Source organism: Mus pahari, chromosome X (assembly GCF_900095145.1).
Source record: "Mus pahari chromosome X, PAHARI_EIJ_v1.1, whole genome shotgun sequence".
In the NCBI taxonomy this organism is placed as follows: Eukaryota; Metazoa; Chordata; class Mammalia; order Rodentia; family Muridae; genus Mus; species Mus pahari.
In genome coordinates this window covers 37,230,229-37,242,969 of record NC_034613.1, presented here as the reverse complement: position 1 = coordinate 37,242,969, position 12,741 = coordinate 37,230,229, and the positions used below count along the sequence as shown (strand labels likewise).

The window sequence follows — 12,741 nt, the reverse complement described above, 5'->3', positions numbered from 1 at the left end:
TGGCAGGGATGGCCCCACTGTACCGGAACCCTGTCTCTGGGTGGGCGGTGTTCCTTTGTCCCTGTTCCTGCTAGCACAAGGTCTTTCTGGATTCTCTGGAGTTGATTGTGTTCCACTCACCCATGATCCCAAGGACTTGTGGTGTAGAGAGTCCTCCCAATTGCTCAGCTGCCTCCACTGAGGTTGTGAAGAGAGATGGCAGGTGTGATCCAGACCGGACTGGAACCCAGCCTCTGGGCAGGCAGTGTTCCTTTGTCCCTGCTCCTGCTGGCACAAGCCCCTCCTGGATTCTCTGGAGTTGATTGTGTTCCAGTCACCATGATCCCGTGATCCTGAGGACCTGTGGTGTGGAGAGTCCTCCAGAGCACTCTGCTGCCTCCACTGGGGTTCAGAAGAGGGTTTTATCCACTCTTATTAGTTCTTAGAATCTGCCTCTTTCATATTTTCTCATCAGCATCATATCCTCTTGTTTTATTTTGTTTGTTTGTTTGTTTTTATAACATACTGAGTCTAGTTGGTGATACCCATATACTAGCAGGTGAATGGTCATACACTGGAGCATGGCCAGCATATGAGAAGTCATACTCCTGAAGAAAATTAACAATCCACCAGTATATATCAACTGCCATTTTCTTTGAAATAAGGATACATGCTCCTAACCTCTTACCCAACCCAAAATAGAATATTGACCAACTTGATCTTGTGCAGAGTACGATAGCTGTTGTGAGTTCAATGGCACTGCTGTAGTTTCCAGAAGACCCTATTTCACAGCAATACTCTCTGTACTTTGGAACTTTTTTTTCTAATTCTTCTTTAATGCATTTTGTTTCACAGTCCAGTCTTTATCCTCTTGCCAGTCCACCCTCTGACTGTTCCAGATTCTATACCTCCTCCCCTCCTCTCCAGGAGGATGTCCCCATCCACTGCCCCATGAGACTTCTCTACTTCCTGGAGCCACAAGTCTCTCAAGGGTTAGGTGCATCTTCTCTGAATGAATCTATACTCAGCAGTCTTCTGCAGTATATGTGTTGGGGGCCTCATATAAGCTAGTATATACTGCCTTGTTGGTGGCTCCATGAGAGATTTCTGGGGTCCAGGTTAGTTGAAACTGCTGGTCTTCCTATAGGGTCAGCTTCCTCCTCAGCTTCTTCCAGCTTTTCCCTAATTCAATCATAAAGTTTAACAGCTTCTGTCCATTGATTGGGTGTAAATATTTACATCTGATTCTTTCAGCTGCTTGTGGTACCTTTCTGATGGCAGTCATGATAGATCCCTGTTTGTAAGCATACCATAGCATCAGTATTAGTGTCAGGTCTTGGAGCCTTCCCATGAGCTGGATCCCAATGTGAGCCAGTCACTGGACTTCCTTTCCCTCAGTCTCTTTATTTTTGTCCCTGCAGTTCTTTTAGACTGGAACAAATCTGGGTCAGAGTTTTTGACTCCGGGATGGCAACCCCATCCCTCCATGTGATACCCTGTCTTTCCATTGGAGGAGGACTCTAAACATTCCTTGTGCCCACTGTAGGACATTGCATCTAAAGTTGCCCTTTGGATCCTAAAATTATTTCATCCCCTCATTTGAAATGCTTTATGATCCTTGGGTATAGAAAGTGTTATAAAGATGAGCTATTTAGGACAGAGTACTCTATGGTCATTTATTCACTATACCTCCACCAGTATATTAGCCATTATTTACTATAAAAAGTATTTTCTGTTAGAATATTAGAACTTTAATATATACATCTAAAGTTAAATATTTAGAAAGCCATTTGATATTATACCCATTTTGTTTGATAGTATGCCCATTTAACAAAATAATAAGTTAGTTTTCCTCCATCATTACAAGCTGTTGTGGATATTTACTCTTGGTTGCATAGCTGATTTTGATGCTAATACTTTACTGCTGAGGACAGCAAATGAATAGCACAGGGAGAAGTAAAGCTGGGACTAACCCATGAACTTTCTTCCTGGTGACTAGCTTTCATAGTACCACAAGGCAACAAACAGGTTCCTGCAGGAGAATAGTTCTCAACACGTTTATTCAGCCATAAACCTCGTGAGATATGATAACTATTGATATGAGACATACCCAATGATACAATAGTGGGATGAAAGCCATGAGGGTAACCAGTAGTTTTCAGATTTAAAGCTTTATCTATGAGAACAAACTTGTGCCTATTACAGATAACCTGAAAAAGAACTTAATAAAGGAAAAACTATACTGTACTTTAAAGAACCCATTCAAAAGTAATCAGTAACTCATGATGCTTATTCTCATACTTAGCTTCAGTTGGCTACTTGACTCGCCTAGGAAAAGGAAACCTCGCTTCAGGAATTGCTGCTATAAGATTGCCCTGTGGGTGTGGTGGTGGGCCATTTCATTAACTGCTACTTTCTGTATTAATCCCAGATGACTGTGGGTAGTACCATTCCTGAGCATGTGGTCTTCTATTGTATAAGTAAAGTAACTCAACAGGCCAGAAAGAGCAAGCCATCAATTAATGTTTCTCTTTGATCTATGGTTCAGTTCCTGCATCCAGGTTTCCATCTTGAACTCCTGTCTTGGCTTTCCTTGTTGCTAATTCTAACCTGTAAGATGTACTAAATCCCTTCCTTCACCAATTACTTTGTTCAGTCCTTTATTGCAGTAACAGAAAGCAAACCAGAACACTGACACTTTAAAACTTATCTCCAAATGCTTATATGAAATAAGTGTTAATTTATATTTATATATGAAAATAAGCAAAATTATATGTGTATGTAATTTTTCCTCTTATGATAGCAGAAATGTCATTGTTTTCTTTACAGAAATAGATTCTTACTGCATCTCTCCATAATATTTGTTGAAAATACATAGTTACTGAAAATAAGTATTTACATATAATTTATTCAACAGTTACTTCATTGGAATATATTATCTATTTCTAGCATTCTACTTCCTAAGAAAATTATGAAATCAATATCCTTGAAAGTAATACAAAAACTAGTCATCTGAGAGGATAGTTCATCTTTTATAGAGCTTTAAGCTAATGGGAATTTATGAGCCCACTTATTAGTTGCCTCACTTCTTAAAACAACAGTAGCAATCCATTCAAAATGCGTTTTGATCCATAGGAAGGTGTAGGGCAGTATTGTTACTTTTACTTCATTTGAAAGCTCCAATGTTTTCTTCGATGTTTTTGTGTGTACTGTGCACTAGGATTTAGGAGAAAGCATTTGAAACAGATTCATAGGTCCCTAATCAACCAACTTTCTATGCGTAAGGTCCTAGAACCTTTTACTGCACACCTACTAAATGCTTATTTGAACAATTTGCATGCTCTTTCTGAATAAACAACATACTAAAGAGATCAATAATAGAGGAAAGGTATATGTAATACAACAAATAAATACAAACTTTGGATAACTGGAGAGATGACTTAAAGGGTGAGTGCAGAGGACATGTGTGTGTCCCTCAGTAACCAAAACTGGTTACTCACAACCACCTGTAACTCCAAGGAATAGGAATTTTATGCCCTCTTCTGACCTCCAAGGGCCCTTGCATTTGTGTAGTGCATATACATACACTTGGGCCCACAAATAAAATAAAATTACTTTTGGGAAATAAATAATTAAAACACGAAATCAGTGACAGCTTATTCGTTTATTTTATTAAATGCCAAGGACTGATGTTGTTTACCCCCCACTAATACTCCTTGTCATCTGGTAGTAGTTCCCAGAGTTCAGTGGTCCTTAAAAGCATTTTCTTTGAACCACAAATGCCCCATACTCTTTGAAGTCCTCAGCAGTGACCCACATCTGCTTGAATGTTGTCATGGATGTCATAACAGATCCACCAATCCAAGCTGAATAACATCTGTCTGGGGAAGCTGTGATCTTGATAGGGGTTCCCTCAAAAGCCAGAACTTCAAGTTCTTTCAGGAGTCTATTCTGAAGCCCGGGAAAAAGTGTGGTACCTCCAGAAAGCACAATCTCAGCAAACAGATTCTCCTGGATGTCAGTGTCACACTTCATGATGCTGTTGCAAACCATTTTTGAGATTCCTAAATCATGAATACCTAGATGGTCAGGTGTAAAAAGAACCTCAGGCACCTGGCGCAGGTGGTCATTCATCTGGATAGTATTCCCATCTGGCAGTGTGTATTCGCTTAGGAACTGCTGACAATTCTTTTCTGTGTCTTTGTTGTCCCAGGAGACAGTACATGACTTCTCTTTAATATCATCTACCACTGCTTTGTTGAGGATGCAGGGGAAGGTGTAGCCTTTAGCAAGAAGGAGTCGGGTGAGGTGTTCTGTGATATCTCTTCCTGCCACATATAGCTTGGTGATAGCATGAGGCAGAGAGTAGCCTTCATAGACGGGAACAGTGCAGGTAACCCCATCTCCACTGTCCAGAACCAACCCAGTGATACAGGCAGAAGCACACAAGGCTCCTACTGCGTGGTTACAAAGATACAAGGCAGGCACATTAAATTTCTCAAACATTATTTCTGTGGTCTTCTCTCGGGTCTCTCGTGGGTTCAAGGAGGGCTCAGTCATAAAAACTGGTTGTTCATTTGGTTTCACTCCTAGCTCCCACTCGAAAAGGTCCTTCCACAGTTTTTCCATGTCGTCCCATCTAGTTACCAGTCCACGCTCAATAGGATAGTGTAGATATAAGCCATCGTACATGCACTGAGCTTCTTCTCCCACAAAGTACCTTTTCCGATTAGATCTTGCAGATGGTATGTTGAATTTTGGGTGCCCAACAACAGAGTTGATGACATGACGTGGTTTAATCTCTCCTGAAATTCCAACTTTACAGAGTCCAGAACCATTGTCAAAAATCACGGCTGGATTATCTAATGCAGCTGGATTAAGCATGTCTGGATTTGATCTTTCACACGTCTGCAATAGGATGTTTAGTTGGACTACCCAGGGGAATAAACGGCACCTCAGTTGTTCCCACTAGTATCAGGTCCTCATCCCATGAATGTTGTCTCCTTTCTGGTGGTCCATAGCCTGCTGAAAGGCAAATTCAGGGATAGTTGTTCCTATGTCATAATGTAGTCATAGCAACAGCTGAATGCACTCAGAAGCAAGAGGTAAGATGGTTTGGGGGATGTCTCTGAGCCAACACTATGCATTTGGAGAAAGATGAAAAACTACAGACAAGTCACCTCACATCACAGCTTATAAGTAGCCTATGATCTCAAATGAGGGGCTTAGCTTTAGAATAAACTAAAGTTACATGTCCCAGAATTATATATTTTCCTTTATTAAAAGTATATTTTTTTGTTCATACAATATATCCCAATTTAAGTTTCTCTTCCCTCTATACATCCTAGCTTCCCCCAACCTTCCTATTCCTCCAGAACCATCCTCTGTCCATTTCTTTTTCAGAAAACATCAGATCTCTCAGAGATAACAGACAGACTGGTCAAAACAATATACAGTAAGACAAGGTGAAGGGCTTCATACTGAGACTGAACATGGCAACCCAATAGGAGAAAAGGGGTCTCAAGAGCAGGCAAAAAAGTTAGAGGTGCACCCACTCACACTGTTAGTTATACAAGAACACAAAAGTACTATAACATATAGGCAGAGGACCTAGTGCAGATGCAAGCAGGTCCAGTGCTTGCCATTTCTGTTCCATGAGCCCATGTGATTTGGTGGGCTGTGTTATCTTAAAGACTAGAGAAGTCAGAAGGGTTATACCAGATTGCAATCCCACTAGCAATGGAGGAGCATTCCTGTTTCTCTACATCCTCGCCAGCATCTGCTGTCACCTGAGTTTTTTGATCTTAGCCATTTTGATTCGTGTGAGATGGAATCTCAGGATTGTTGTGATTTGCATTTTCCTGATGATTAAGGATGTTGACTTTTTTTTGTGTGTGTGCTTCTCAGCTATTAGGTATTCCTCAGTTGAGAATTCTTTGTTTAGCTCTGTACCCCATTTTTTAATAGGGATATTCATTTCACTGGAGTCTAACTTTTTGAGTTCTTTGTATATATTGCATATTAGCCCTCTATCAGATGTAGGATTCATGAAGATCTTTTCCCAATCTGTTGTTGGTCTTTTTGTCTTATTGACAGTGCCCTTTGACTTACAGGCGCTTTGTAATTTTATGAGGTTCCATTTGTCAATTCTTGGTCTTCAAGCATAAGATGTTAGTGTTCTGTTCAAGAACCTTTCTCAAATACCTGTTCATGTATTTGAGGCTCTTCCCCACTTTCTCTTCTATTAGTTTCAGTGTATCTAGTTTTATCTGGAGATCCTTGATTCATATGGACTTGAGCTTTGTACAAGTGGATAAGAATGAATCAATTTGCATTATTCTACATGCTGACATCCTGTTGAACCAGCACTGTTTGTTATAAATGTTGTCTCTTTCCCACTGGATGGTTTTAGCTCCTTTGTCAAAGATCAAGTGATCATCAGTGTTTGGGTTCATTTCTGGGTCTTCAATTCTATTCCATGATCTTCCTGCCAGTTTCTATACCAATACCAGGCAGCTTTTATCACTACTGCTCTGTAGTACAGCTTGAGGTCAGGGATGGTGATTCCCTCAAAATTCTTTTATTATTGAGAATAGTTTTTGCTATCCTGGGTTTTTTATTTGTTGTTGTTGTTGTTGTTGTTGTTGTTGTTATTCCAAAGGAATTTGCAAATTGCTGATTTTAACTCTATGAAGAATTGAGTTAGAATTTTGATGGGAATTGCATTGAATCTGTAGTTTGCTTTTGGCATGATGGCCATTTTTTTTGGATGCTTGCAGCCAACCATTGGACTGAGCAACCAATGGTGGAGAGGATGGCCTAGTTGGTCATCAATGGGAGGAGAGGCCCCTGGTCCTATGAAGGTTCTATGCCCTAGTATAGGGGAATGTCAGAGCCAGAAAGTAGTTGCATGTGGGTTGATGAGAAGGGGGAGGGGGAGGGGGAGGGGGAGGGGAGAGGGGGTAGGGGGTTTCAGAGGAGAAACTAGGAAAGGTATAATATTTGAAATATAAATAAAGAAAATATCAAATAAAAAAGACAGAAAGAAAAAAAGTCATACGGTATGGAGGATACTAATTTTCTCACTTTCAGTGGATTTGAAAGTACAATATATTTTCAACATATATTTTCTGAATATGTATTAGATAATATAAAATTTGTATATTTTATATTATGGTATATAATATACATTAATGTTGGTAATGGTTCACAAACTGTATTATACATGGTATATAGTATATAATAACAAATCTCTAATTGCTTAAACCTATATGATTATATAATATATTAAATACAGGTTATGTTATAAATTCTTGCATATGTAGGGACATAAAATTTCATATATATGCATACATACATATGTTTGTATATATGTATTTGTAAATTTAGAAAACTATAACACAATTGTTTTTATTGTAATTAAAATGTCATAATATCCACCATCTTAAACCTTTTAAATTCTATAGGAATTAACTCTATTTATGCTTTTATTGGTTTTTTCTTCACAATTCAAATTGTGTGTGTGTGTGTATGTGTGTGTGTGTGTGTGTGTGTGTGTGTGTGTGTGTGTGTGTGTAAGAGTTTAATTGCTCTCACCCTCTACCCTCTGCTATCTCCTTTTCATCTCTGTCAACTCTCCCTCCTCCCTATAGATTTCTTTCCACATTAATGGCTCTTCTCTTTTCTTAGTGACCCATTATGTTTAATAAGGTGTATGTTTGTTTTCATGAATTTGGTGCTATCCATTCATGCCTGATAGGCTCTCCAGTGTGGACACAACTGAAAATGAGGACTCATCCACTATCACAAACTTTTATTAGCTAATATTTCATCATGAAGGGATAGGACCCCTATTTGCTCTTTCCCTATCCCCAATGATGACTGATTATAACAAGCCCTTTCTTATTCAGACCCAATAGAGGTAACTGTAACTGCAGTGAGTTCAAGATTGCAGTGGCTATGTTATGCCCCAAAGTTATTTTGTAGGTCGTCTCCCAATCTTTTGGATTATTCATGCTTTCTGTCTTCTCTTTAGTTCCATAGAGGTAGCAATGTAGACTTAGAGATAGTTATACAAATGTCTTGTTATGGGTAAACACTCAGCTGTTACTGTTTCTTAGCACCTGAGTATCCATGAATCTCTGCATTCAAACCCCTTAAATACAAAGACACACAAGCATTCCTGAATAAGAGAGACAGAATACCATTAACATTAACAAAGATACTTTGAAAGCAGTTTGATGCTGTCACCTTTTAATTTAACAAATGTAATAAGTTCCCTAGTCCCAGGGGTTATGAATTCTTCATCTATATGGTTTTGAGTGGGTTACACTTTTGTGGAGCAGCATCATCCACTCAAATCCAGTCAGAGAACAGCTCTTTACCAGAATAGCATTTTTTGTCATTATTGCAAAACAAGCACATCTTGCCTGATATGTTGGTATGGAAGTCCATAGGATTCACAGCTGGGTGACTACTGACTGCTTTCCTCTAATCATGGACTCTATAGCCCATTAACAACTATGAATACTAGGCACCAGGATGGAACATTTCTAGCTTTATCTTTCACCATAAATAGAGTTTTATCATCTAATTATGATAGGAAAATGTGATGTCCAAGATTTTTTTTTATAAATTACTATTTATTTTTTCCTCTGAGGATCCCCTACAAGTATACAATGAAATATGGTAATATTTACCTATATTAGTCAAAGTCTCTCTTGATCTTCCTCTAATATACAACTTTATATCCTCTTCATTTTTCATTATTTTAGTAACACCAAATTTCCATTAGTACTACTCATATGTGCATAATTGTGGAGTCATTCACTGGAGCATGGACAACCTGCCAGTGGCCACGCACAAAGAATAGTTCTACTTTTGGTATAGTCAGCTACTTTTTTTTAAATCATATTTGGTCAAAATCACAAGAACCTTTGACTAAGGGGTTCATAAGCCCTAGAGTAGAAACTGCTTATTATTACTTTGTTAAAAATTCATGTTTTCAAAATCAAAATCTTTTCTAAATGTTTATGTTCTTGCCCATAGACCTAAGTTGTTCTTAATGTTTGTCAGAAAAAACAAACAAAAAACAATCAAACAAAAAACCTTCTTTTTACCATGGTCAGAAGTTCATGTAGAGACTTATCCTTACTTGTGTTGATGCTCAGTCCTAAATCGTAAATTTCTATCAGCATTCTCACCTGTGTCCTGAACAAGGCTAATCACAGTAAAATAAATGATACAGTAAAAGGAGCATGTTCAGGAATGTGATTAAATGCTCTCCTCTGGATATGACTGTACAGTTGCACATGTGAAATAATTTCTCTTGTGCTTATTTGTGTAAGAACTGTTAGATCAAGCCATCCAAAATTCTAGAATGGGTGGTAGAGGTACATTCAAGACTCTATGCTCTTCTTAGGAGATATCTACAGTTGACTGGTAACTGTTAACTGTCAACTTCTCACAACCTAGAGTCAACCTGGGGAAGACATTTTTATCATGATGTCATTCAGACTGTACTGGAAATTTCTCTAGATTGGGTTAGTCTTAAAGTCACAGAGATTCACTCACCTCTGCTTCCCTAGTGCTGGGATTAAGAACATGTACCACCACTTCCAGCTTTGGAAAGAGCTTGTTAATTGAGGATCGAGTATGAATCAGGTTGGCTGTGAGGCTTCACCTTGTTTGTTAATTGATGTGTGAAAGTTCAGCCCAATGGGGGCAGCACCGTTTGTTAGGCTTGATTTTGATCTATATAAGAAAAGAGAAAGAAAGCAATAAAGAAGCTTACATGTGTATATTTCCCTATGCTCCTGACTGTACATTATGTGACTAGCTACAGTGACTTCTTGCCATGGTGACTTCTAATATGATGTACTATAAGTTGAAATAAATCCCTTTCTCCCATAAATTTCTTTTTCTTGGGGTATTTATTATAGCATCAGAAATTAAATTGGACAGCAACAAAGAGGGATGAGTAGATCCTGTCTCGTTATGGAGACATCTAGAAGTTATACCAAATTATACAGCAATATCCTTCTTATACTGCTATTGTTTCATAAACCATAATTTCTAGAAACAACAGTATCCAGGTATTCAGTTATTCAGGGTATTTTCATTATAACTATTATTTTTTTATTTTTTATCATTTTCTCATATATTATATCCTCACTATATTTTCCTCTCCCTCCACTAACGCCATTCCATCATCCAACCTCTCCTCTATCCCAGACCCACTCTTCTTCCATTTCCCTTTAGAAATAATCAGGCCTCCCAGGGTCATCAAGAACAGCATAACAAGTTACAATAAGTCTAGGCACAAACCCTCATATCAAGGCTGAATAAGGCAACTTAGAAGGATGAAAAGGGGTTCTAAAAGCAGGCAAAAGAGTTAGACAATTTGATTTCTCACTCTTAGGAGTTCTACATCAACAGTAAGCTATACAACAAATATGTAAATGAACTAACTTAGAACCATATAGATTCCCTAATTGTCAGTTTAGTCTCTGTAAGCCCCTACGAGTCATGCTCAGTTGATTCTTTAGGTCATTCTCTTGTGGTGTCCTTGACCCCTCTGGCTCCTGAGTTCTTCCTCTCACTCTTCCTCCAAGTTCCCTGAGCTCTGTCTAAAACATCCCCGTTACAATTTTTCCTGTCTATTGTTTTTAAATAATATTTTCCTTGGGTTATAAAGTAGTTGGTTTCTACATGGCTTCCTCATATACCTTAATCACTGTTAACCCAACCCTGGACACATTATCCTACTACCTGCTTAAACTTTTGACCATGGTACTCCCACTCTCTTAATCATGTTACTGTGTTCTACTATATACTCTTTCTACTTTCATTTTAGCATTATATTATACCCTTAAGATGCCCTTTCTAGTCTTGTTTTCACATTTACTCTAGGTAAAATATATAAATAAATATTTCAAAGCTAGGAACAATAAAAGGGAACATGCTGTGTTTGTTTATCCAGATATAGTTTATTTCACTCTTTACAATTTTTTCCAAGTTCTCTGTATTTACTTGTAAATTTCATTTTTTTCACAGCTGAACAGAATTCCTAGTTATTGAAAACATTTTTCATTATCCATTTATCTGTTGACACCAAGGTTGATTCTGCCCCCTTATTGAAAGTAGATTCATATCTCTTAGAATATATACTGATTGTAGTATATATTCTCTTTATTTTTCCCAGGTGGCTCCCATCTTCCTCACATCTGAATTTATCTTCTGTCTCTCATCAGGAAAGAACAGAATTCTAAGAGATAGAAGAACATAAAGACAAATATAAGATTTAAAAAAATACACTGAATTTGAACAAGAAAACCAACAGAGAGAAAAGATCTCCAAGAGACCCACTCATTAATTCACCACTGGGGGAGCCAATAAAAATACTAAGCTGAAAGTTATAATACATATGCAGAGGACCTACTGCAGAAGTGGGCAATTCTGTGCATGCTGATACAGTCTTTTTGAGTTCATATGAGCCTTGCTGATTTGATTTAGGGGGCCTGTACAACTGGTATTCTAGCTCTTACACTCATTGTGTCCTCTTCTGCAGGAATCCCTAAGTTCCAAAGTGAGGGATTTTATAGAGACATGCCATTTAGAGCTGGATATTTCAAGGTCAATCAGTGTGCAATTTCTGACTGTGGGTCTCTGTATTTGTTCTCATCTGCTGTGGGAGGAAGCTTCTCTGATAATGACAAGAATTCATTTTATTGCTATTTTTTTTTTTTAAGAAGAGAAGTATTTGGTTTTACCCTAGATCTCTGGACTATCTCGTCTCTGGGTCATGGCCATCCATTTAGTGTCATGTATGAATTTCATCTCATGTTGTGGGCATTAAGTCAAATCTACATTGTTTGCTTACTCCCACCATCTTTGTGACTCAATTGCCTTAACATATTTTCAGGCAGAATAACATTGTAGACCAAAGGGTTTGTGCATGGGTTTGTGCTTTTATCCCTATTTTGATATTCTGCAGAGTACCTTACAGAACCAAAGACACTAGAACTTAGGATGGGGGTTCTATGTAGGCATAAGGCATGAGACACTAGAATATAGAATGAAGGTTCTCTGTAGTTTGAGGCACAAGCTGAACCTCTCCATGTTCAGGGAGTTGCATAGGTATTATCTGTAGAATTGAGGCCCTTTTGTCAGTTTGTGGAAAACAACCTATTGTCTTAAGAATAGTCTGGGTTGTTTGAGGATTTCTGAGGGAACCATTTAGCCAATAGTCCAGTGGGATCCAACACAGTCCTAGCACAGGAAGCTTCATTTGGTGACATGCTATAATCGATTAGGATTCTGTCTTCCCAATTGTTTGCAGACTTCATTAGGCTCTTCTTCATAGACTTTAGGACGTTTTAACTGCACTAGATTTCTATATCACCTTTCAACTGCCCCTCAATTTTAACTTTATATCTTCCTATTCCTTCCATGAACCCAATTTCCTGGTCTCCAACTTCCTTCCGTTTCTGCCCCACCCTGAACCCAGTCTACCTATATCTATTCTATTTCCTTCTCCAAGGAGATTCATGGACTGCCCTTAGTCTCTTTATACCTAAGCTTAGTTATCATTTACTTAATGACTAATACCTACACATAACAGAATGTATACTATATTGGTTTGGGTCTTGGTTATCTTATTCAGGACAAATGATGGTTTTTTAAAAGTAGTTTGGATATCAGGGTATTTGTGGCCTCATACAATAAGTGGTAAATATTCCTTTTTTTTTTTTTTTTTTTTTT

The 12,741-nt window shown here is 38.1% G+C and overlaps 1 protein-coding gene across 1 annotated transcript; it reads right to left on the bottom strand.

Annotated features, from left to right (window-relative positions):
* Positions 1 to 3,637: 3,637 nt before the first annotated feature.
* Actrt1 (actin related protein T1) lies at positions 3,638 to 4,946 on the bottom strand. The gene has a single exon (XM_021188672.1). The coding sequence runs from the start codon at positions 4,861 to 4,863 to the stop codon at positions 3,733 to 3,735; it is 1,131 nt and encodes a 376-aa protein (XP_021044331.1). The 5' UTR covers positions 4,864 to 4,946; the 3' UTR covers positions 3,638 to 3,732.
* Positions 4,947 to 12,741: the final 7,795 nt, after the last annotated feature.